The sequence below is a fragment of the Musa acuminata genome, chromosome BXJ3-11 (genome assembly GCF_036884655.1).
Source record: "Musa acuminata AAA Group cultivar baxijiao chromosome BXJ3-11, Cavendish_Baxijiao_AAA, whole genome shotgun sequence".
Classification (NCBI taxonomy): Eukaryota; Viridiplantae; Streptophyta; class Magnoliopsida; order Zingiberales; family Musaceae; genus Musa; species Musa acuminata.
Genome location: NC_088359.1, coordinates 2,812,735 through 2,837,371, shown reverse-complemented (window position 1 = coordinate 2,837,371; position 24,637 = coordinate 2,812,735). Strand labels below are relative to the sequence as shown.

The window sequence follows — 24,637 nt, the reverse complement described above, 5'->3', positions numbered from 1 at the left end:
GCCTGTGACCTAGGGAGAATCTCCTTGAGCCTCACTAGAGAGTGGCCGACTTTACAAACGGTTCTTCACCTACCCCCTCCTGCGATGCTTGGAGCCTGACGAAGCCCAGACGGTCCTAGCCGAGACGCACGAGGGGGTCTGCGGCGAACACGTCGGCGGGCGAACCTTGGCGCACAAGATACTCCGCCAGGGCTACTATTGGCCGAACATGTGCCGGGACGCGAAAGCTTACGTGCGGCGGTGCAGGTCGTGCCAGCAACACGCCCGCGCACCCCGACAGCTAGCGGTCCCGCTCAGCCCCATCGACTGCACGTGGCCGTTCGCGCAGTGGGGTTTGGACCTCCTCGGGCCCTTCCCACCAGCTTCTGGACAGCGGAGGTACATAATCGTAGGAGTGGACTACTTCACAAAGTGGGTCGAGGCCGAGCTGCTGGCGACGATCACGGATTATCAAGTGGAGAAGTTCGTGTGGAAAAACCTGGTAACTCGGTTTGGGTTGCCCAAGGCCATTGTCACGGACAACGGACCTCAGTTCGCCGACAGAAGGTTCCGAGAATTCTGTGTCGGTAATGGCATTCAATTGAGGTACAGTTCGGTGGCCCACCCTCAGACGAACGGGCTGGCGGAGGTAACCAACCGATCCATCTTGGACGGACTCAAAAGGAGAGTGTCCGCAGCCCGATCGGCCTGGACAGACGAACTCCCCAGTGTACTATGATCGCTGCGCACCACTCCTAAGGCCACGACCGGGGAGTCCCCGTACAGCTTGACGTTCGGGACCGAAGCCGTCTTGCCACCCGAGATGGCTGTTGCCACCCTCCGGACGAGGAGCTATGACCAAGAAGTCTCGAACGAAGGACTTTGTGCCGGTCTCAACATTCTCGAGGAACGACGCGCTGACGCGCACCTGAAAGCCCTCTCTTACCAGAGAGCCGTCGCGAGGGTCTACAACAAAAAGGTAAGACCCCGACCGATCAAGTTAGGGGACCTAGTCCTGCGAAGGGTCGAGGTCAGCGACCCGACCCGAGCAAGGGGGAAGCTGGCCCCCAAGTGGGAAGGACCTTTTCGGGTCACCGAGGTGATCCGACCAGGTACTTACCGACTCACGACAATGAATGGTTCTCCCTTGCCGAGAACCTTGAATGTTTGGAACCTTAAGAAGTTTTTTGTCTGAAGTAGCGAAACCTTTTTTGAAACCTTGTCGGGCCACCAAGGTGGTCCGACCAGGTGCTGAAAGCAAGCCGAGAGAAGAAAAAGTTTTTTTTCACCCAAAAGGGGAGAAGACAGCAGTCGAGATAAGAAAAGGTTTTCTTTTGTATTGAAAGCAAGCCCACTTACAAGACACGACTTACAAAAGCCTGACCAAAAAACAAAATACAAAACCCCTTTTTATGTTTGGGGGACCTCTAGGCGATCGTCGAAGGGGACCTCCTCTGGCATGTCCACCCCCCGGTCCTCGGGGTGAGGAGTAAAAGGATCCTCCTCCACCTCAAGACCCGGGTGACGAGCACGAAAACGGGACGTGGCGACACGGTATCCGTATTCGAAGGACACCCGCCCTGTCCGCGTCAGCCCGAGCTCAAACCCCTCCAACCTCTTGTAAGTCTCGAGGAGCTCCTTGTCTCTCGCGGGTCGGAGACGGGCCTCCTCCGCCAGCGCCTCCGAGGCCGTCTTCGCCTCAGCCTTCGCCGCGTCCAGTTTTTTACTGAGGGCGCCCGCCTCCGTCCTCAATAGGCGGAGTTCGGTCCGCTCCACCCTCATTATTTTCTGGAGCCCCTCGTTCGCCTCCTTCAAGGCCTCGAGCTCCGACCGGAGGCTCGTCGCCTCCGCCTCCAGACCCGCCGCACGCTTTTCCGCGGCCGCCACGGCCTCTGGGCCGGCCCCAGCTTGAACCTCTGCCATATGGCGGTGGAGCTCGGCGTTGCGATGGACGAGGCCCCCAATGACTCGCCCGGCGTCGCGCACCCGGTCCATCAGGGCCACCGCGTAGTCCCGACTGGGCCGACTTGTTGAGCAGTGCCTCCGAGGGCAGAACATACAAGTCCCGAGCCATATCGGGATGGAGTGCGCCTCGGAGGAACTCCGCGGAGGGATCCCCTCCAGCCCATACCTTAGACCCCCGAGACAAGCCCTCCCAGCGGGGAACCAGGGGGTCGCTGAGCTCACCGGGCAGGAGCTCGCTCGCCAGCCGCGTTAGGTACGACTCCCCGTCTCTGGCAGGAAGCTGGCAGAGGTCACGCACGGACACAGGGTGAAGACCCCTCCCGGGCCTCCGCCGGCTGGGGTCTGCCCCTCCGCGGTTAGAGCTCGCCTCGGACCCCTTCGGCGGAGTCATCTTCGCCTTCTTCGAAGGGCGCCCAGCCTCGATCTCCAGCGGGGCGCCCTCCGAGCCGGGTAGCGGGTCGGTCGACGGAGCGGGAACTGCAGGTTGCGGATCGGTGGGCGAAGCTGTAAGGGGGAGCTCCGAACCCTGATCCCCAAGAGCGAACGCAGATTCACCATATCTGCGAGGAACAAAAGAAGTTAGTACCCGGAGCCAACCACGCAAGCGCCCGGACAAAACGTAACCAGACATACCCAGAGGCGTCGGGCTGAGGCCCGCCTCGACCAGCCATTGCTCGGTCATGGTACGGATGGCCTGTGACCTAGGGAGAATTTCCTTGAGCCTCACTAGAGCTTGACGCTCTGCTTCACCCAGACATGGGGTGGTGTTATCGATCGCCCTCGCGGACCACCGAACCCCGAAACCCCAGTCCAGCGCGCGGCTGACATAGAAGAACCTCCCCTTCCACCCCTTGTTACTGGAAGGGGCACCACCGACCCGAAAACCCGTCCGGGCTGACAAGAAATAGCCCCACGAACCCTTGCAGAGGCGGTAGCAGGAGAGAAAGAGGTTGAGAGTGGGGGTGATATTGGCGTAATGGCACTCCCCTAGGAATACCACCAGGTAACGCCAAGAGTTTGCCGCCACCTGAGATGGCGAAATCCGCCAGAGAGACAGGCAGGAGGTTATGAGGGGGTGAAGAGGATAACGCAAGCCCGCATCCAGGGCGTCGAGGGTCAGGGCGAAGCCCTTCGGGACGGGGTCATACGCCCGTTGACCCGGCTCGGGAGCGCTGAGAATATGGTCCTCCGGGATGTTATAGCGCACCCGGAGTTCCTCCAGCAGGGCCCCGCTCACGGTGGAATCAATGTCATGCGGCCACATCAGAGCCTCAAGGGTTCGCGCCGCTTCTCCATCGGAGGACCTGGCGGGAGACGGAGTGGAACTTCCCTCCCCGGCTCCGAGGACACAAAGAGAAGAAGAGGATGAGAAGGAAGGAGGAGAAAAAGGAGACGACATCCCGACTGACCTTAAGAAGAGGGGAGGAGTACGCAGAAGACGGAAGGGGACCGGGGAGGCAACAGTGTAACTCGAATGAGAAAGTACGGCTACGAAAGATGGGAGCGGAGTCGGACCTCCGTCATTTAAAGGGGGTAACTCGCCAGAACCAGCGCCCCTTCGCTTCCCAAGGACGGGCGGCAGCCCACTCACCCGCAGCCGTCACGTCGCATCGGGAGGCCCCCGAAAGGTGCCCCGCATTAATAGGGGCCTGACGTGGCGGCCAGCGGCAGCGCGGTGCGAAGTACGGAGACGCCCAATCATATCAGCTTCGAGAACTAGCGACTCCCAAAAAGGGGGAGCCTGTTACCTTCCCCAGGGAAAAAGCAACCTGGTCTCCCGCGCCCGCGCGCAGTCAGGCGACCAATTGAACAGCCAAAGAACCAAGTGCCACTCCTCGGCCCTTAGCTTCTGCCTCCCGAGACACACCTGCGCGGTCACCCCGCCTGCGTTGTGCTCCTCGGCCCTCAGCTTCTGCCTCCCGAGACACACCTGCGCGGTCACCCCGCCTGCGTTGTGCTCCTCGGCCCTCAGCTTCTGCCTCCCGAGACACACCTGCGCGGTCACCCCGCCTGCGTTGTGCTCCTCGGCCCTCAGCTTCTGCCTCCCGAGACACACCTGCGCGATCACCCCGCCTGCGTTGTGCTCCTCGGCCCTCAGTTTCTGCCTCCCGAGACACACCTGCGCGGACACCCCGCCTGCGTTGTGCTCCTCGGCCCTCAGCTTCTGCCTCCCGAGACACACCTGCGTGGTCACCCCGCCTGCGTTGTGCTCCTCGGCCCTCAGCTTCTGCCTCCCGAGACAAACATGCGCGGTCACCCCGCCTGTATTGCGCACCTCGACCCTCGTCGGCTCCATTACCCCCGAGTCCAATCCTCCTCAGCCTCCCGACTAAGTCACGCGTCTCGGCCTGGTGCTACCCGAGATGCATTCACGCGGCCGACCCGTCTACGGCGCGCCTCTCAGGCCCGCCTAAACAGCTCGCTTGAAGCAGAAAGCCATGCATCGGACTCCCTACCTGAAAAACCGACGCATAGCTCCTTTCGGGTGGGGCATATGATAGGGGTAAAAAAACTGATTTGACGTAATACACCCCCACGCCGGACACCCTGTGCGGCACGTGGCTCCTGAACGAGCATTAACGACGACACGACGCGCACCTACACCCACCATACCCAAGCAACCTCCTTGGCTGACCCCTCGTGGCCGGTCAAGGCAGGGGAAGGCGCTGACTGACACCCCTCATACCCTGCGGCAGCTCGGCCTTCCACGCAACGACCACAACGACAGACGCCATCTGAGGTACGGCCCCGCCCCGGTAGGATGGCACGTCAGGTAACATCAAACCCACTTATAAATACCCCCTGGCTCCCAACAGGAAGGGGGGGACAATCTCACAAAAATACTTCATTCTACTTCACTAACTTAATCGTCGGAGGGGCCGGGCCGAGCAACGGGCCCGACCTGTGTGCAGGTACTCGACCGCCACTTAATCCGCCCGACGCCACGGGACTTTCCGGCCAGCGGCCTTCGTGGCAGCCACCGCAACCACCCAAGAGGAGCCACGTCTGATCCCAGCCATTTGGAGCCCTGAACCAGCCGCGTCGACCCCGAGGTCACGGCTGAAAAAGTTACTTACCGTAACACCTATCATAGGTGATATGTTATCTCCTCTTTTTCCTAGTATATACACCTTTCCAATGTTATTTCCAAATGCATTTATCATTATATATCGATCAAATACTTCGTCTTGTATTAACGTTCCATAAATAATTACCACCGGAAAACTACCATCGCAACAGAAGCAGCCTTTTTTTGGCTAATTTCGTGTTTTGTTCTGTCTTAGAGCCCATTTTTGCTCCGGAAATAACAAACCAAATCCTGTGTGCCTGAAATTAAGATTCGTTCTCCCAAAAGATCTGTATATATCTCCGTCCTCCGAGGCTTTTGTCATATGCCAGCGGTACTGTAATCCCGGCAATCGATGATGGCTCTCCCTAAGCCCTTCCTCGCCCTCCTCATTTGCCTCTTTGCTTCCCTCCCCCTCTCCTGCCTCCACGTCGACGGCTCCGACGAGCTCAAAGCCTTCATCGTTCACGTCAAACGCCCGGAGAACCTGAGCTTCTCCGTGGCCGAACAATGGACGGGTTGGTACTCCTCTCTCTTGAGCCTTGCGTCTCTTGAAGCGAACGACACCGAATTCGCACGGTCGCGCGTTATCTACTCCTACCGCCATGTCGTCACCGGCTTCTCTGCCTTGCTCACTGAGAGGGAGGTGGAGGCCATGTCGAAGTTGGACTGGTTCCTGCACGCCTACCCCAGCCCCGTTTACCACCTCATGACCACCCACTCGCCAAAGTTTCTGGGGCTGAGGCAGAGGATCGGCAACGGCGTTTGGAACGCGACCAATATGGGCCAAGGGGTCATCGTCGGCATCTTAGACACTGGCGTCACACCAGGGCATCCATCCTTCGATGACTATGGCTTGCCGCCGCCGCCGGCCAAGTGGAAGGGGAGATGCGACTTGAACGCGTCTGCGTGCAACAATAAGCTCATCGGTGCAAGGTCCTTCATCAACTACGACGCCGTCAGGCGTCGGCCCACCGACACGCCGATCGACGACGAGGGGCATGGCACTCACACCGCGAGCACTGCCGCCGGGGCCTTGGTAAAGCATGCCGACGTAGACGGGAATGCGAGGGGCGTGGCGGCCGGGGTGGCGCCGCGCGCCCACATCGCCATTTACAAGGTGTGCTCTGAGATAGGATGCGCGGGTTACGACATCTTGGCTGCCATGGATGCCGCGGTGGCCGATGGGGTGGATGTGCTCTCCCTCTCGCTCGGCGGTGGATCTATTCCTTTCCACTCTGACCCGGTCGCGCTGGGCGGCTTCGAAGCCATCAACAAAGGAATCTTCGTCAGCTGCTCGGCCGGCAATTCGGGACCGGAGCCTTACACCGTGACCAATGTCGCGCCGTGGCTGCTCACGGTAGGCGCAAGCACCATGGACCGATCCTTCTTGGGCACTGTCAAGCTCGGCGACGGACAGGAATGGGAGGGCGCGTCACTGAACCCGCCGCGTAACTTCGACTCCAAAATGCTGCCTCTCGTGTACGTCGCCGGTGATGCGCCCGCCTCCCACTGCCTCAACGACTCCTTGAATGGTGTGGACGTCCGCGGAAAGATAGTGCTGTGCGACCGCGGCGACAATTCGAGGCTCGAGAAGGCTCAAGTCGTCAAAAGCTTCGGCGGCGCCGGCATAATCCTTGTCAACACTCCCGAGGACGCCTACAGCACCATCGCCGATCCACTAGTGCTTCCGGCTTCGAACGTCCCCTACGTTGTCGGACTCAAGATCAAGGCCTACATCAACTCCGCCTCTGCCCCCGCGGCGTCGTTGGTATTCAACGGCACCGTCATGCACACACCCCACTCGCCGTCGATGGCCTCGTTCTCTTCCCGCGGGCCCAGCCAAATCACGCCGGGGATCCTGAAGCCGGACATCACGGGGCCGGGCGTGAACATCCTCGCCGCGTGGACCATCCAGAAGTTCAACATGATCTCCGGCACCTCCATGTCCTGTCCTCACCTCTCCGGCATCGCCGCCCTGATCAAGAAAGCGCACCCCGATTGGTCGCCGGCCGCGATCAAATCCGCCATCATGACGACGGCGTACGTGACGGACAACAGCCGAGGGCCGATCCTCGACGAGAGACACCTCCCGGCCGACTTCTTCGCGATAGGAGCGGGACACGTGAACCCTCCGAATGCCATCGACCCCGGTCTCGTCTACGACCTCACACCCCAAGACTACATCCCTTATCTCTGCGGCCTCTACGACAGCACTTATGTTCAAGTGATAGTTCGTAAGCACGTCGATTGCTCGTCTGTGAAGAGCATCAGCGAAGGAGAGCTCAACTATCCTTCCATATCGGTCACTCTGCCGGCCAACAGTTCGACGTCGATCAGCTACACACGGACGGTGACCAACGTCGGGGAGCCCAAGTCGACGTACACGGTGAAGCTTGACGTGCCGAAGGAGGTATCGGCGGGCGTGACGCCAACAACGCTCTCGTTCAACGAGGTGAACCAGAAGCAAAGCTTCAGCATCAGCTTCAGGAGGAACGGAGGTGGGACGGGCGCAGTGCAGGGGCAGCTGCTGTGGGTGTCAGGGAAGCACGTGGTCAGGAGCCCGATCTCCATCAAGCTGGAGTAATCCATGCATGCAGGGGCGACAAAGGGAACGTCATCATATACGATGTTCTCTCTCCGGAGATGGTATTGGCATTCACAAATTGTTATTGATTTCCGATGATTGGATGCATATCACCATCTTCTCAGTGAAATGAGATTTATCTATCTGATATATTTGTGTTCCTATGTGTCATTTTGTTTGCGTCCCTAATATTTATCTTCGACATACTATTTATTATACGATTCAATCAATATGGACATAATATTTATCTTTGGAGTTATTAATCTTTCATTTCAAATAATATATATATAATAATATATTTAGTGATTTCCAAAGAGTGAATATTGATAGTGATAATAATGATGGCACGTGCGTTGACATTAGCTCCTCCAAGATAATGATCCACGCCTCGGTTTGACTTGATGCGCCTGATCGAAGCAGACGATGACCGGGGCACGCCACATCCTGCACAAGCCCGTTTATTCACGCAACGCTCATATTGGTGTTGGACGCTATCGAAAGTACGGGTCTGTCCCCTGTAAACGGGCACATCATGAAACAGTAAGCTTCTCTATAAAAACCCTCATGTTCGACTCTAAGGGGAGAGAGAGAGAGCAAAGATAAAAACCCCTTGTGACTATCTACTAACTGGATTGTCGGAGGGGTCGGGTTGAGTTTCCTGACCCGACCTGTGTGCAGGGACGAAGACAGAGCGCCTCCCACTGCGTGCCCGAGCGAGGAATATCTTTCCAGACGAAACGACCGTCGCGTCCCGATCGGATCAAAGCAGTCGGCCACCTCAGCAGTCCCAAGGGTCGCTCAGCAAGATCCCCGATCATTTGGACCCGAACCCAGCCGCGTTGGCCTCGAGGCCACGGCTTAAGATTGTTTCCCACAACAAGTGTCTTCCGAGTTAAATGACATTTATCTATCCAATATATTTATGTTCCTGTGTGCCATTTTGTTTCCAACCTTATACTCCATCTTATTTTTGGTCCAAAATTTACTGCAATGCCATCGTGTTTAATTTTCTTTTAATTTATCAAGACACATATACTTGCAGATAATTTCATAGTAGATTTATTAACTTCAAATAATTCTCATCACATCCTCATGAATTTCGTAAAGGGTGTTGGTATGTTCATGACTTGCTACACTTTTATAAATTCCACCAATAAATAAGATTTAGCTCTTTACTTGATTTTTCTTCCAAAAAGTGTTATCTATATATTTATAATTATATATATAACTTTTTTTATTATTTCATAACAAAGCCAAAACAACCTTATCGACATTTCGTAAAAAGAGGATAATATATCACAAGGCTTAATTTTTATTAATATTTATGTAAGTGAGATAGAAAAAAGATAGATAAAGAAAATAATCTCAAATCACTCAAGATCAAAACAATCTTGTGTTAAATTAGTATATGACATAATATATGTTAACATTAACTATTGATTAGTTAGACTAACATTTGTAAACATCTGATTTTTGATATATAATTTAAAAATATTAAAAAATATATAATATTCCGATAAGTCCCAGAATCGAAAGTGAAGAAGACTAATATTAAGTTATAAGGATCCGATGAGTATACTATTATTAACTTAAATTTAAATATCTTAACCCCATCGTACTTGTTGGAAAAGCCAATTATTTAGTAAAAAAACTAATTTATTATTTATTTGATTATATCCTAATCTAAGTTTTAAAAAAAGAAGAAATTAAGTTTATTAATTACTAAAATTAGTCTCCTATGCCACGACTTAACCACAAAATTATACTGAAATCCAAACAGTAATAACTTCTTTTCTCGTTAGTTTGTTTTGTGTTCTTTCTTGTTTTGTCACATATCACGTTTGCTCAACCCTAATTACTGTCCCTAAACCAATACTTCCATCCTGTGTAGGAATGTACTGACGACTGCATCCCGAGAGGAGCTCTATAAATCTCCGTCCTCTAATGCTTTGTCGTAAGACCCCAAACCTGCGATGGCTCTCCCTAAGCCCTTCCTCCCCCTCCTCCTGTGCCTCTGTGCCTCCTTCCTCATCTCCTGCCTTCATGTCTACGGCTCCGACGAGCTGACGGTCTACATTGTTCACGTCAAACGCTCCGAGGACGTGACCTTCTCCGCCGCCGAAGAATGGTCCGATTGGTACTGCTCCCTCCTAAACGGTGCAAGTGAAGCTTTCGAACTTGCGCCTGAAGAAGATGCCGCCAACGTCGCAGACTCGCGCATTGTCTACTCCTACCGAAACGTCATTACCGGCTTCTGTGCGCGGCTCGGGCAGAGGGAGGTGGAGGCCATGTCGAAGTTGGACTGGTTCCTGCATGCCTATCCCAGCCCTGTTTACCGCCCCCTCACCACCCACACGCCCGAGTTCCTGGGGTTGAGCCAACCGAGCCACAGCGTGTGGAACGCCACCAACATGGGCGAAGGGATCATCATCGGCATCCTGGACACCGGCATCACCCCGGGGCATCCCTCTTTCGACGACGACGGCATGCCGCCGCCGCCGGCAAAGTGGAAGGGCCGCTGCGACTTGAACGCGTCGGCGTGCAACAACAAGCTCATCGGTGCGAGGTCCTTCATCAATTACGACAAGGTCACGCGTCGGTCGACGGTCACTCCGGTCGATGATGAGGGGCACGGCACCCACACCGCGAGCACTGCCGCCGGGAAGTTCGTGACGAATGCTAGCGCATATGGGAACGCCAGGGTGGTCACGGCGTCGGGGATGGCGCCGCGCGCTCACATCGCCGTCTACAAGGTGTGTAACGAAGATACGTGCCACGGTTATGACATATTGGCTGCCATGGACGCCGCGGTGGAAGACGGCGTCGATGTGATCTCCCTCTCTCTAGGCGGACCCTCTGCTGCTTTCCACTCCAACCCGGTCGCGCAGGGTGGCTTCAAAGCCATCAACAAAGGAGTCTTCGTCAGCTGCTCGGCAGGTAATACCGGGCCAAATCGTGGCACCGTGACCAACGATGCGCCGTGGCTGCTCACGGTAGGCGCGAGCACCACGGACCGGTCCTTCTTGTCCACCGTCAAGCTCGGCGACGGACAAGAGTTGGACGGCGAGTCATTGTCCCAGCCGCGTGACTTCGAGTCAAAAATGCTGCCGCTCGTGTATCCGGGCCACGCCACTGGTAACGAAAACTCTTCCTTCTGCCTCAGTGGCTCCTTGGATGGCGTCGACGTCCACGGCAAAATAGTGGTGTGCGACGACGGCGGCAATGGGAGAGCCGAAAAGGATGACGTCGTCAAGAGCGCCGGCGGCTCAGGAATGATCATCGTCAACAACCCTGACTTCGCCTACAGCACTCTCGTTGAACCCCATGTCCTCCGGACGTCGAACGTTCCCTACGCTGACGGACTCAAGATCAAGGCCTACATCAACACCACCTCTGCTCCTACCGCAACCATCATCTTCAAGGGCACCGTCATGCACACGCCCCACTCACCGGCGATGGCCTCGTTCTCCTCCAGAGGACCCAGCCAAATTACACCAGGGATCCTGAAGCCAGATATCACCGGACCCGGCGTGAACATCCTGGCAGCGTGGACCAGCGCGTTCGAGGTGTTCTCCGGCACCTCCATGTCCTGCCCTCACCTCTCCGGCATCGCCGCGTTGATCAAGAAAGCGCACCCCGATTGGTCGTCCGCCGCGATCAAATCAGCGATCATGACGACAGCGTACGCGACCGACAACAGCAGAGGGCCAATCCTCGACGAGAGACACCTCCCGGCCGACTTGTTCGCGGTAGGAGCCGGTCACGTGGACCCGCCGAAGGCCATGGACCCCGGACTCGTCTACGACCTCACGCCCCAAGACTACATTCCTTACCTCTGCGGCCTCTACGCCAACTACTATGTCCGAGCTATAGTTGGCGGACCAGTGAATTGCTCCTCCGTGAAGAGCATCAGCGAAGCAGAGCTGAACTATCCTTCCATATCGGTCAAGCTGCCGGCTAACCATTCGACGCCGGTCAGCTACACGCGGACAGTGACCAACGTCGGGGAGCCAAGGTCGACGTACCGGGCGATGGTTGATGTGCCGGAGGGAGCATCTGCGCGTGTAGATCCGACGACGCTGTCGTTCGAGAAGGTGGACGAGAAGAAGAGCTTCAGCATCACCTTCCGGAGATCGGGAGGTCGGCAGGGCTTAGGTGAGGGGCAATTGAGGTGGGTGTCGACGAAGCATGTGGTGAGGAGTCCAATCTCCATAATATTGGAGTAGTCATTTTACGAAGGGTGACACAAATGTTCCAACTCAATTGGATATTAGAAGAAAAAAAACACACACATATTGTTTGTCTAAATCAAAAAAACATAAATTGAATATTCAAAAAAACCAAATTCTCTACTAATTTTATTCAAAATTCAGATATTGTTTTAATCATACTTAACAAAAAAAATCATATGATACCTAAAACATTGGTTTAGTGGTATTGTATTAAATCTACTTACTAAAGATTTAAACCTCATTGGAGAGATTAAAAATACTATTTAACTTAGCTCATAAAGATTTCATCAATTTATAATAAGGTTCTGCTTGTCATAATATAAGCTTCATATACTAAAAGATTATATGTGTGGTTTTTTAAACCAACACATATTTAAATATATTTTCTTAAATAAAATCATAATATCAAACAAAGGTTATATTACTACTAATGGTGCTATGTAGCTGTGATAACGTCGGAAAAATCTTTTTAATCATGTGGTTTGTTTATACAACATATTTATCCATTCTACATCTAATCAAATATCATGTGATATTGTTAAAGAGAATAGGAGATAAGAAGAATTATTGAAGAAGGGAAGAGAATAGAAGATAAAAAGAATTATTGAAGAAGCTTGAATGCATTAACATGTCCCTGTGGTGCTCCTGTCAAGGATACCAATCTTGAATTGATGCAAAGCAAACAGTTTATGAGCGAGAGGCTTCGTGAGTAGGGCAAGAGCATATCGTTGTTGTTGCTGTTGCTACGGCTGCAACAGCGACGATGATGGCAACGGCGGCGGCTGCAACAGAGGAGAAAGCTATAGCAATGCTGTAGCAAAGGAAGAAGCCACTGTAGAGAAGGAAGAGAAGGAAGCAGAAGCTGCAGCAGTGAAAGCAAATCCGATGGGAAAGAAAGCAAATCCGATGGGAAACCGATGGGAAAGAGTTCCCCCTAAGGGATGTGATGAATGTCGAAGCCGTGAAGTCCCTCACTTATTTATACAGATTATGAGAGAAGATTTTCCTCAGTAGAGAGATTTTAGTTGAGAAAATCTTATCTGCTATTAGATATAACGTTGCAAACACACCTAAAAGTTTAAGAAATATTCTTTTTACTTATCTCGTTTTTTTTCTTTTTCTTCTCTTATGCACATCCTCTTTTCGCCTCTTTTATTTTTTTCATTACGTTAGACAGCTCTTTTCATTTCTGACATTTTTTCTTTCTCTTGTTTCCTCCTTTTCTCCGTCACTTCCACTTTCCCTTACTCTTCACAAGTCGCTGCATTGCATCAATTTAATTTATGGGGAGAAGGACTTCAACGTGGAAGAAGTTCTGAGGATTTATATGCAAGAAATCAGGGCTAATTGTTAACTTTTTAATTTGAGCTTTAAATGATGTATTTTTTATTTTGATTTATTTTAATTTAAAATATACTGAAACATATAATTTTCCTGAAAATTTTTCTATTTTTTGGCTTTTTTCAAAAGGTATCTTAGTTTTTATTTTTTTCATTTCATATCTTATTTTTTAATATTTTAGATATCTTTTGTTGTTGCTCGGCACATTCGTCTTACCATGAGGTTTTACTATCTTTCCATGATTGTTTCATCCTATTGTAAGAGCCTCATTCCCTTTCACGAGATCTTATTGTTTCTTACCCCCCGCTTCCATAACGTTGTGGTCATTTCCACCATCGTCGCCTCTACATTATCGAGAAGAAAAGAGAAGAAAGTTTGAAAAGAAGATAAGAGAAGAGAAAATAGTAGAATAAAAGCGACGGTATGATACGATGATAAACGATGAATATTTGAGTATTAAAGAAAAAAATATCAAATAAAAAATATAAAAATGGAAAAAAAAAAATAAAAAGAAAGACTTGGTAATAATGAGAGTTTAATCATGCAATTCATATATTTAAAACTCTATATAAGGTTTTATATTCTAATTAATTATTTTGAAATATCATTTAAGATATTAATATTTTAATGTTTGATGTGTTACAAATAATTACATCGGACTTATTTAATATTTAGCATTTATTTGTTTCTTTTATAACTTGTGTATTTTATTTAAAATATAAAAATAACATAATTATATCATTTTTATCGATAATATAAATTTTATTTTATTTTATTATTTTATCATCATCTTGTTATTTTTATAATTATTTTTTATGTTTTGATATGGATCAATATATACTAATATTATTTATTTATTTATTTATTAGCTACTATTGGTTATGAACTAATTTAAATGCTGCGTCGAGTGAATCATTCCAACTAAACCTATCAATTCAATCAAATGTGACCAATGAAGGAGAGAAAAAGTTGGAAAAATTGCTTTTCTTATTAAAAAATCAGAACATTCCGTAGAAAAATAATGAAAGAGAGAGAGAGAGAGAAATGAAAGACTAAAAACTGTGGGCTTTTGAGGCGAATTAATCCACCCAAAACATTAAATCTTGTTTGTCACTACGATTCGCTCGACGTCAGGTTGTTACGGTAAGTAACTTTTTTAGCCGTGACCTTGGGGTCGACGCGGCTGGTTCAGGGGTCCGAACGGCTAGGATCAGGCGAGGCTCCTCTCGGGATCTTGGGGCGGTCGATTACGGGGGATCTGGCTGGAATGCTTCGCGTCGTCGGGTTGGATCGGCTTCGGTCGAGTATCTACACACAGGTCGGGTCGGCGGTTCGACCCGACCCCTCCAACGATCAAGTTAGTGATGAGGAGAGGAGTTTTGGGTGAAATCGTGCCTCTCTTGTCCTCCCCGGTTCGTTTGGAGCCTAGGAGTATTTATAGGTGAGTTTGATGTTACCTGATGTGCCATCCTGCCGGGGCAGGGCCGTACCTCTGTTGGAGCCTGTCGTCGTCGTGGGCGTTGCGTGGAAGGCCGAGCTGCCGCAAGGTATGGCGAGCCTCAGTCGACGCCTTCCCCTGCCTCGGCCGATCGTGCGGGGTCAGGTGATGAGGTCGTCTGGGTACGGTGAGTGAGGGTGCACATTATGTTGGTGTTAATGCCCGCCCCCTGGAGCAGTGTGCCGTCCAGGGGGGCCTGACGTCATGATGTATTACGTCAAATCCGGAGTATTACGTCAAATCTGTTTTTACCCCTATCATAGGTGATATGTTATCTCCTCTTTTTCCTATTATATACACCTTTCCAATGTTATTTCCAAATGCATTTATCATTATATATCGATCAAATACTTCGTCTTGTATTAACGTTCCATAAATAATTACCACCGGAAAACTACCATCGCAACAGAAGCAGCCTTTTTTTTTTGGCTAATTTCGTGTTTTGTTCTGTCTTAGAGCCCATTTTTGCTCCGGAAATAACAAACCAAAGCCTGTGTGCCTGAAATTAAGATCCGTTCCCCCAAAAGATCTGTATATATCTCCGTCCTCCGAGGCTTTTGTCATATGCCAGCGGTACTGTAATCCCGGCAATCGATGATGGCTCTCCCTAAGCCCTTCCTCGCCCTCCTCATTTGCCTCTTTGCTTCCCTCTCCCTCTCCTGCCTCCACGTCGACGGCTCCGACGAGCTCAAAGCCTTCATCGTTCACGTCAAACGCCCGGAGAACCTGAGCTTCTCCGTCGCCGAACAATGGACGGGTTGGTACTCCTCTCTCTTGAGCCTTGCGTCTCTTGAAGCGAACGACACCGACTTCGCACGGTCGCGCGTTATCTACTCCTACCGCCATGTCGTCACCGGCTTCTCTGCCTTGCTCACTGAGAGGGAGGTGGAGGCCATGTCGAAGTTGGACTGGTTCCAGCACGCCTACCCCAGCCCCGTTTACCACCTCATGACCACCCACTCGCCAAAGTTTCTGGGGCTGAGGCAGAGGATCGGCAACGGCGTTTGGAACGCGACCAATATGGGCCAAGGGGTCATCGTCGGCATCTTAGACACTGGCGTCACACCAGGGCATCCATCCTTCGATGACTATGGCTTGCCGCCGCCGCCGGCCAAGTGGAAGGGGAGATGCGACTTGAACGCGTCTGCGTGCAACAATAAGCTCATCGGTGCAAGGTCCTTCATCAACTACGACGCCGTCAGGCGTCGACCCACCGACACGCCGATCGACGACGAGGGGCATGGCACTCACACCGCGAGCACTGCCGCCGGGGCCTTGGTAAAGCATGCCGACGTAGACGGGAATGCCAGGGGCGTGGCGGCCGGGGTGGCGCCGCGCGCCCACATCGCCATTTACAAGGTGTGCTCTGAGATAGGATGCGCGGGTTACGACATCTTGGCTGCCATGGATGCCGCGGTGGCCGATGGGGTGGATGTGCTCTCCCTCTCGCTCGGCGGTGGATCTATTCCTTTCCACTCTGACCCGGTCGCGCTGGGCGGCTTCGAAGCCATCAACAAAGGAATCTTCGTCAGCTGCTCGGCCGGCAATTCGGGACCGGAGCCTTACACCGTGACCAATGTCGCGCCGTGGCTGCTCACGGTAGGCGCAAGCACCATGGACCGATCCTTCTTGGGCACTGTCAAGCTCGGCGACGGACAGGAATGGGAGGGCGCGTCACTGAACCCGCCGCGTAACTTCGACTCCAAAATGCTGCCTCTCGTGTACGTCGCCGGTGATGCGGCCGCCTCCCACTGCCTCAACGACTCCTTGAATGGTGTGGACGTCCGCGGAAAGATAGTGCTGTGCGACCGCGGCGACAATTCGAGGCTCGAGAAGGCTCAAGTCGTCAAAAGCGCCGGCGGCGCCGGCATAATCCTTGTCAACACTCCCGAGGACGCCTACAGCACCATCGCCGATCCACTAGTGCTTCCGGCTTCGAACGTCCCCTACGTTGTCGGACTCAAGATCAAGGCCTACATCAACTCCGCCTCTGCCCCCGCGGCGTCGTTGGTATTCAACGGCACCGTCATGCACACACCCCACTCGCCGTCGATGGCCTCGTTCTCTTCCCGCGGGCCCAGCCAAATCACGCCGGGGATCCTGAAGCCGGACATCACGGGGCCGGGCGTGAACATCCTCGCCGCGTGGACCATCCAGAAGTTCAACATGATCTCCGGCACCTCCATGTCCTGCCCTCACCTCTCCGGCATCGCCTCCCTGATCAAGAAAGCGCACCCCGATTGGTCGCCGGCCGCGATCAAATCCGCCATCATGACGACGGCGTACGTGACGGACAACAGCCGAGGGCCGATCCTCGACGAGAGACACCTCCCGGCCGACTTCTTCGCGATAGGAGCGGGACACGTGAACCCTCCGAATGCCATCGACCCCGGTCTCGTCTACGACCTCACACCCCAAGACTACATCCCTTATCTCTGCGGCCTCTACGACAGCACTTATGTTCAAGTGATAGTTCGTAAGCGCGTCGATTGCTCGTCTGTGAAGAGCATCAGCGAAGGAGATCTCAACTATCCTTCCATATCTGTCACTCTGCCGGCCAACAGTTCGACGTCGATCGGCTACACACGGACGGTGACCAACGTCGGGGAGCCCAAGTCGACGTACACGGTGAAGCTTGACGTGCCGAAGGAGGTATCGGCGGGCGTGACGCCAACAACGCTCTCGTTCAACGAGGTGAACCAGAAGCAAAGCTTCAGCATCAGCTTCAGGAGGAACGGAGGTGGGTCGGGCGCAGTGCAGGGGCAGCTGCTGTGGGTGTCAGGGAAGCACGTAGTCAGGAGCCCGATCTCCATCAAGCTGGAGTAATCCATGCATGCAGGGGCGACAAAGGGAACGTCATCATATACGATGTTCTCTCTCCGGAGATGGTATTGGCATTCACAAATTGTTATTGATTTCCGATGATTGGATGCATATCACCATCTTCCCAGTGAAATGAGATTTATCTATCTGATATATTTGTGTTCCTATGTGTCATTTTGTTTACGTCCCTAATATTTATCTTCGACATACTATTTATTATACGATTCAATCAATATGGACATAATATTTATCTTCCGAGTTATTAATCTTTCATTTCAAATAACATATATATATATATATATATAATATTTAGTGATTTCCATATAGTGAATGTATATTAGTGTCTTCTGATGAGGGTAATAATGGCGATAAGACTCGGTTGACGTCAGCTGTCCCAGATGACGTCTCGGTTGACCTGACACCACCTGGTCAAACGGGCCGGGACATTGACCGAGGCACATTAAATATCCTACTCAGGCTCGGTTCTTCACGCCATGCCAACACCAGTGTCAGACGCTACCAGGAGTACGAGCCTGCCCCCTGCAAGCCGTCGCATCAGGAATCAGTAAGCTTCCCTATAAATACCCTCACGTCCTGAACGAGGGAGAGGGGGAGACGAACATTGATACTAAACCCCCTGCGACCACTCACTAACTTGATCGTTGGAGAGGTCGGGTCGAACTCTCCCAACCCGACCTGTGTGCAGGGACGAAGACAAAGCTCCTTCCCCCGAACACCCAAGCGAGGAACCTCCATCCCCCGGAGAAGCCCAACGAGCTCTGACGTGACCCGATCAGCACGACCAACCGCCTTGGCAACCCAGAGGGACGCCGAACAAGATCCCCCCATCATTCAGACCCGAACCCAGCCACGTCGACCCCGAGGCCACGGCTTAAGGTTGTTCACCTCAACATTTTAGCGCTAGAGGAAGGGCCCGAATGTCAAGGGATCGCTCGATCGACTCAAACGAGCTTGCGGCTGAGGGGTCACACCCGATCGGAGCTTCGGGGGAACACCCCCCTCGTGAAGAACCTCGAGCTGAGCACCCCGCCGCGACCTCATAGTGCCATTGGCGGTTATTCAACGACCCGGGCTGGTCGCCGCCCGAAGGAGCCCCAGCCGACCCGTCGCCCGTGTCATCCGAGGCCTTTCAGGACCTCGCTCATCAAGTCCGAGCTCTAACGGGTATACTACAAACCATTATCCTGCTCATTTCTCATCCGGCGCACCCGCCTGCGATCCAACCGCTGCGACAATAGGAGCCGCCCGTTCGGGCCCACACGCTACTTCCGGAGCTCCCCACTTCGCCTCGAGTCCGATCGATCCCACTCGGGGATCAAGTGATGGCAAACCCGAGCGGTCGCTCGGAACCCGAGGCATTGTCTTCGGATTCAACGGACTCCCTGCGAGCCCAGCTATGCTTTGTCAGTCAGCGGCTCGACGATGTGGAGAAGGAGGTTCGCAGGTCAAAGGGAGAGCTCGGGGAGGACGCACACCAAGGGTCCCCGTTCGCGCCCGAGATACAAGATCAGATAGTCCCCCCGAACTTCCGGCTCCCCTCTCTGGACGCATATGACGGCACCACCGACCCAGCGGACCACATAGCCGCTTTCCGTGCCCAAATGGCGCTGTATGGAGCCTCTGACGCTTTCATGTGCAGGGCGTTTCCCACGACTCTGAGGGGGCCAACCCGCACATGGTACAGCGGTCTGAAGACCGGGATGATCGTCTCCTTTGATCAGCTCGTCAAAGACTTTGAGCTTAACTTCTTGACCTACACCTGGCCAAAGCCGTCCATTGCACTGCTCCTCAGACTCAACCAAAGGGAGGATGAGCCCCTCTCCCATTTTGTGAATCGCTTTACAACACAAATCTGGGGGTTGCCGGAACTCATCCCTCTCTGTTAATGCAGGCATTTATGATAGGCCTGCGACCTTCCAGATTCCTCTGGTCCCTTGTGGAGCGACCCCCCACCATGGTACTAGATATTCTCAAGCGGGCTAACCAGTACATCGCGACGGAGGCCTGGGTGGTTGTGAGGAGAAGGGAAGACGTTTGGCAGTGGGCTCCATAGAAGAGGTTAGGCACCCGCGTTGGCTATCCGATGTAGTCATCATGAAAAGAAATCTAGGCCCTAACAAAAGTCTCTTCCGAGCGAAGGCTCAATATCTACCTGACTGCCTCCCTGCTCGCGGTTAGCTTCGGCCTAACCCCCTTTCTGTATCTGCATGGCTCAGTCGTAGACTGCCCGAGTCCACCTCAGCGTGGCCTGCCCGCCTGAGCCATACCCCTCGGCCGTAGACTGCCCGAGTCCACCTTAGCGCGGCCTGCCAACCCGAGCCATACCCCTCGGCCGCAGCCCGCCTGTGCCGTGCTCCTCGGCCGCATGTTGCCCGAGACCACGCCTGCGCGGCCAGCCTGCCTGCGTCGTGCTCCTCGGCCGCATGTTGCACGAGACTACACTTGCGGTGCCTGCCCGCCTGCATCGTGCTCCTCGGCCGCATGTTGCCCGAGACCACACCTGCGCGGCATGCCCGCCTGCGTCGTGCTCCTCGGACGCATGTTGCCCGAGACCACACCTGCGCGGCCAGCCCGCCTGCGTCATGCTCCTCGGCTCCATGCTCCCTAAGACCACGCCTGCGCAGCCAGCCTGCCTGCGTCGTGCTCCTCAGCTCCATGCTCCCCGAGACCACACCTGCGCGGCCAGCCCGCCTGTGTCGTGCTCCTCGGCTCCATTCTCCCCGAAACCACACCTGCGTGGCCAACCTGCCTGCGTCGTGCTCCTCGGCTCCATGCTCCCCGAGACCACACCTGCGCGACCAACCCGCCTGCGTCGTGCTCCTCGGCTCCATGCTCCCCGAGACCACACCTGTGCGGCCAGCCCGCCTGCGTTGTGCTCCTCGGCTCCATTCTCCCCGAGACCACAGCCTCCGCTCGGCCTGCTCTACTGAGTGTGCTCCTCGGTCGCACGCTACCCGGGGTCACCGCTGCACATCCAACCCTTCTTAGTTGCTAAACTCCTCGATTCCCACACCCCTGCCAATGGACCGGCAAGACGCCCGGTTGGGACAGTTACTCAAAGCCGAAGCCATGCCTCAGACCCCCCTTTACAGCAACCGACGCATAGATTCCTTCGGGGGGGAATATGATGAGGGTAATAATGACGATAAGACTCAGGTTGACATCAGCTGCCCCAGATGACGCCTTGGTTGACCTAACACCACCTAGTCAAACGGGCCGGGACGCCGACCGAGGCACATTAAACATCCTGCTCAGGCTCGGCCCTTCACGCCACACCAACACCAGTGTCAGACGCTACCATGAGTACGAGCCTGCCCCCTGCAAGTCGTCATATCAGGAAACAGTAAGCTTCCCTATAAATACCCTCACGTCCTGAACGAGGGGGAGGGGGAGACGAACATAGATACTAAACCCCCTGCAACCACTCACTAACTTGATCGTCGGAGGGGTCGGGTCGAGCTCTCCTGACCCGACCTGTGTGCAAGGACGAAGACAGAGCTCCTTCCCCCGAACACCTAGGCGAGGAACCTCCATCCCTCGGAGAAGCCCGACGAGCTCCGACGTGACCCGATCAGCACGACCAACCGCCTTGGCAACCCAGAGGGACGCCGAACAAGATCCCCCCATCATTCGGACCCGAACCTAGCCGCGTCGGCCCCGAGGCCACGGCTTAAGGTTGTTCACCTCAACATCTTCCGAGTTAAATGACATTTATCTATCCAATATATTTATGTTCCTGTGTGCCATTTTGTTTCCAACCTTATACTCCATCTTATTTTTGGTCCAAAATTTACTGCTCTGCAATGCCATCGTGTTTAATTTTCTTTTAATTTATCAAGACACATATACTTGCAGATAATTTCATAGTAGATTTATTAACTTCAAATAATTCTCATCACATCCTCATGAATTTCGTAAAGGGTGTTGGTATGTTCATGACTTGCTACACTTTTATAAATTCCACCAATAAATAAGATTTAGCTCTTTACTTGATTTTTCTTCCAAAAAGTGTTATTTATATATTTATAATTATATATAACTTTTTTTTATTATTTCATAACAAAGCCAAAACAACCTTATCGACATTTCGTAAAAAGAGGATAATATATCACAAGGCTTAATTTTTATTAATATTTATGTAAGTGAGATAGAAAAAAGATAGATTAAGAAAATAATCTCAAATCACTCAAGATCAAAACAATCTTGTGTTAAATTAGTATATGACATAATATACGTTAACATTAACTATTGATTAGTTAGACTAACATTTGTAAACATTTGATTTTTGATATATAATTTAAAAAAATATTAAAAAAATATAACATTCCGATAAGTCTCACATCGAAAGTGAAGAAGACTAATATTAAGTTATAAGGATCCGATGAGTATACTATTATTAACTTCAATTTAAATATCTTAACCGGTAGTTTAGGTCAATTAATACATTAGAGGTTCGAACTAAATAGGAGATATATTTTAGGATTAAATAAAGTATAAACTTTCTAATATTTGAGATTTGTATTAGTGAAAGCCAATTATTTAGTAAAAAAAACTAATTTATTATTTTTTTGATTATATCCTAATCTAAGTAAAAAAAGAAGAAATTAAGTTTATTAATTACTAAAATTAGTCTCCTATGCCAAGACTTAACCACAAAATTATACTGAAATCCAAACAGTAATAACTTCTTTTCTTGTTAGTTTGTTTTGTGTTCTTTCTTGTTTTGTCACATATCATGTTTGCTCAACCCTAATTACTGTCCCTAAACAATACTTCCATCCTGTGTAGGAATATGTACTTACGACTGCATCCCCAGAGGAGCTCTATAAATCTCCGTCCTCTAATGCTTTGTCGTAAGACCCAAACCTGCGATGGCTCTCCCTAAGCCCTTCCTCCCCCTCCTCCTGTGCCTCTGTGCCTCCTTCCTCATCTCCTGCCTTCATGTCTACGGCTCCGACGAGCTGACGGTCTACATTGTTCACGTCAAACGCTCCGAGGACGTGACCTTCTCCGCCGCCGAACAATGGTCCGATTGGTACTGCTCCCTCCTAAACAGTGCAAGTGAAGCTTTCGAACTTGCGCCTGAAGAAGATGCCGCCAACGTCGCAGACTCGCGCATTGTCTACTCCTACCGCAACGTCATTACCGGCTTCTGTGCGCGGCTCTGGCAGAGGGAGGTGGAGGCCATGTCGAAGTTGGACTGGTTCCTGCATGCCTATCCCAGCCCCGTTTACCGCCCCCTCACCACCCACACGCCCGAGTTCCTGGGGTTGAGCCAACCGAGCCACAGCGTGTGGAACGCCACCAACATGGGCGAAGGGATCATCATCGGTATCCTGGACACCGGCATCACCCCGGGGCATCCTTCTTTCGACGACGACGGCATGCCGCCGCCGCCGGCAAAGTGGAAGGGCCGCTGCGACTTGAACGCGTCGGCGTGCAACAACAAGCTCATCGGTGCGAGGTCCTTCATCAATTACGACAAGGTCACGCGTCGGTCGACGGTCACTCCGGTCGATGATGAGGGGCACGGCACCCACACCGCGAGCACGGCCGCCGGGAAGTTCGTGACGAATGCTAGCGCATATGGGAACGCCAGGGTGGTCACGGCATCGGGGATGGCGCCGCGCGCTCACATCGCCGTCTACAAGGTGTGTAACGAAGATACGTGCCACGGTTATGACATATTGGCTGCCATGGACGCCGCGGTGGAAGACGGCGTCGATGTGATCTCCCTCTCTCTTGGCGGACCCTCTGCTGCTTTCCACTCCAACCCGGTCGCGCAGGGTGGCTTCAAGGCCATCAACAAAGGAGTCTTCGTCAGCTGCTCGGCAGGTAATACCGGGCCAAATCGTGGCACCGTGACCAACGATGCGCCGTGGCTGCTCACGGTAGGCGCAAGCACCACGGACCGGTCCTTCTTGTCCACCGTCAAGCTCGGCGACGGACAAGAGTTTTACGGCGAGTCATTGTCCCAGCCGCGTGACTTCGAGTCCAAAATGCTGCCTCTCGTGTATCCCGGCCACGCCACTGGTAACGAAAACTCTTCCTTCTGCCTCAGTGGCTCCTTGGATGGCGTCGACGTCCACGGCAAAATAGTGGTGTGCGACGACGGCGGCAATGGGAGAGCCGAAAAGGATGACGTCGTCAAGAGCGCCGGCGGCTCAGGAATGATCATCGTCAACAACCCTGACTTCGCCTACAGCACTCTCGTTGAACCCCATGTCCTCCGGACGTCGAACGTTCCCTACGCTGACGGACTCAAGATCAAGGCCTACATCAACACCACCTCTGCTCCTACCGCAACCATCATCTTCAAGGGCACCGTCATGCACACGCCCCACTCACCGGCGATGGCCTCGTTCTCCTCCAGAGGACCCAGCCAAATTACACCAGGGATCCTGAAGCCAGATATCACCGGACCCGGCGTGAACATCCTGGCAGCGTGGACCAGCGCGTTCGAGGTGTTCTCCGGCACCTCCATGTCCTGCCCTCACCTCTCCGGCATCGCCGCGTTGATCAAGAAAGCGCACCCCGATTGGTCGTCCGCCGCGATCAAATCAGCGATCATGACGACAGCGTACGCGACCGACAACAGCAGAGGGCCAATCCTCGACGAGAGACACCTCCCGGCCGACTTGTTCGCGGTAGGAGCCGGTCACGTGGACCCGCCGAAGGCCATGGACCCCGGACTCGTCTACGACCTCACGCCCCAAGACTACATTCCTTACCTCTGCGGCCTCTACGCCAACTACTATGTCCGAGCTATAGTTGGCGGACCAGTGAATTGCTCCTCCGTGAAGAGCATCAGCGAAGCAGAGCTGAACTATCCTTCCATATCGGTCAAGCTGCCGGCTAACCATTCGACGCCGGTCAGCTACACGCGGACAGTGACCAACGTCGGGGAGCCAAGGTCGACGTACCGGGCGATGGTTGATGTGCCGGAGGGAGCATCTGCGCGTGTAGATCCGACGACGCTGTCGTTCGAGAAGGTGGACGAGAAGAAGAGCTTCAGCATCACCTTCCGGAGATCGGGAGGTCGGCAGGGCTTAGGTGAGGGGCAATTGAGGTGGGTGTCGACGAAGCATGTGGTGAGGAGTCCAATCTCCATAATATTGGAGTAG

At 52.8% G+C, this 24,637-nt stretch overlaps 4 protein-coding genes across 4 annotated transcripts; all 4 read left to right on the top strand.

Annotated features, from left to right (window-relative positions):
- The first annotated feature begins 5,369 nt into the window (after positions 1-5,369).
- LOC135652297 (subtilisin-like protease 4) lies at positions 5,370-7,606 on the top strand. The gene has a single exon (XM_065173135.1). The coding sequence runs from the start codon at positions 5,370-5,372 to the stop codon at positions 7,596-7,598; it is 2,229 nt and encodes a 742-aa protein (XP_065029207.1). The 3' UTR covers positions 7,599-7,606.
- A 1,965-nt stretch (positions 7,607-9,571) lies between these two features.
- LOC135652296 (subtilisin-like protease) lies at positions 9,572-11,824 on the top strand. The gene has a single exon (XM_065173134.1). It carries the CDS (start codon positions 9,572-9,574, stop codon positions 11,822-11,824), a length of 2,253 nt encoding a protein of 750 aa, XP_065029206.1.
- Positions 11,825-15,266: 3,442 nt separating this feature from the next.
- LOC135652295 (subtilisin-like protease 4) lies at positions 15,267-17,495 on the top strand. The gene has a single exon (XM_065173133.1). It carries the CDS (start codon positions 15,267-15,269, stop codon positions 17,493-17,495), a length of 2,229 nt encoding a protein of 742 aa, XP_065029205.1.
- Positions 17,496-22,384: 4,889 nt separating this feature from the next.
- Positions 22,385-24,637, top strand: LOC135652294 (subtilisin-like protease). Its single transcript, XM_065173132.1, has one exon. It carries the CDS (start codon positions 22,385-22,387, stop codon positions 24,635-24,637), a length of 2,253 nt encoding a protein of 750 aa, XP_065029204.1.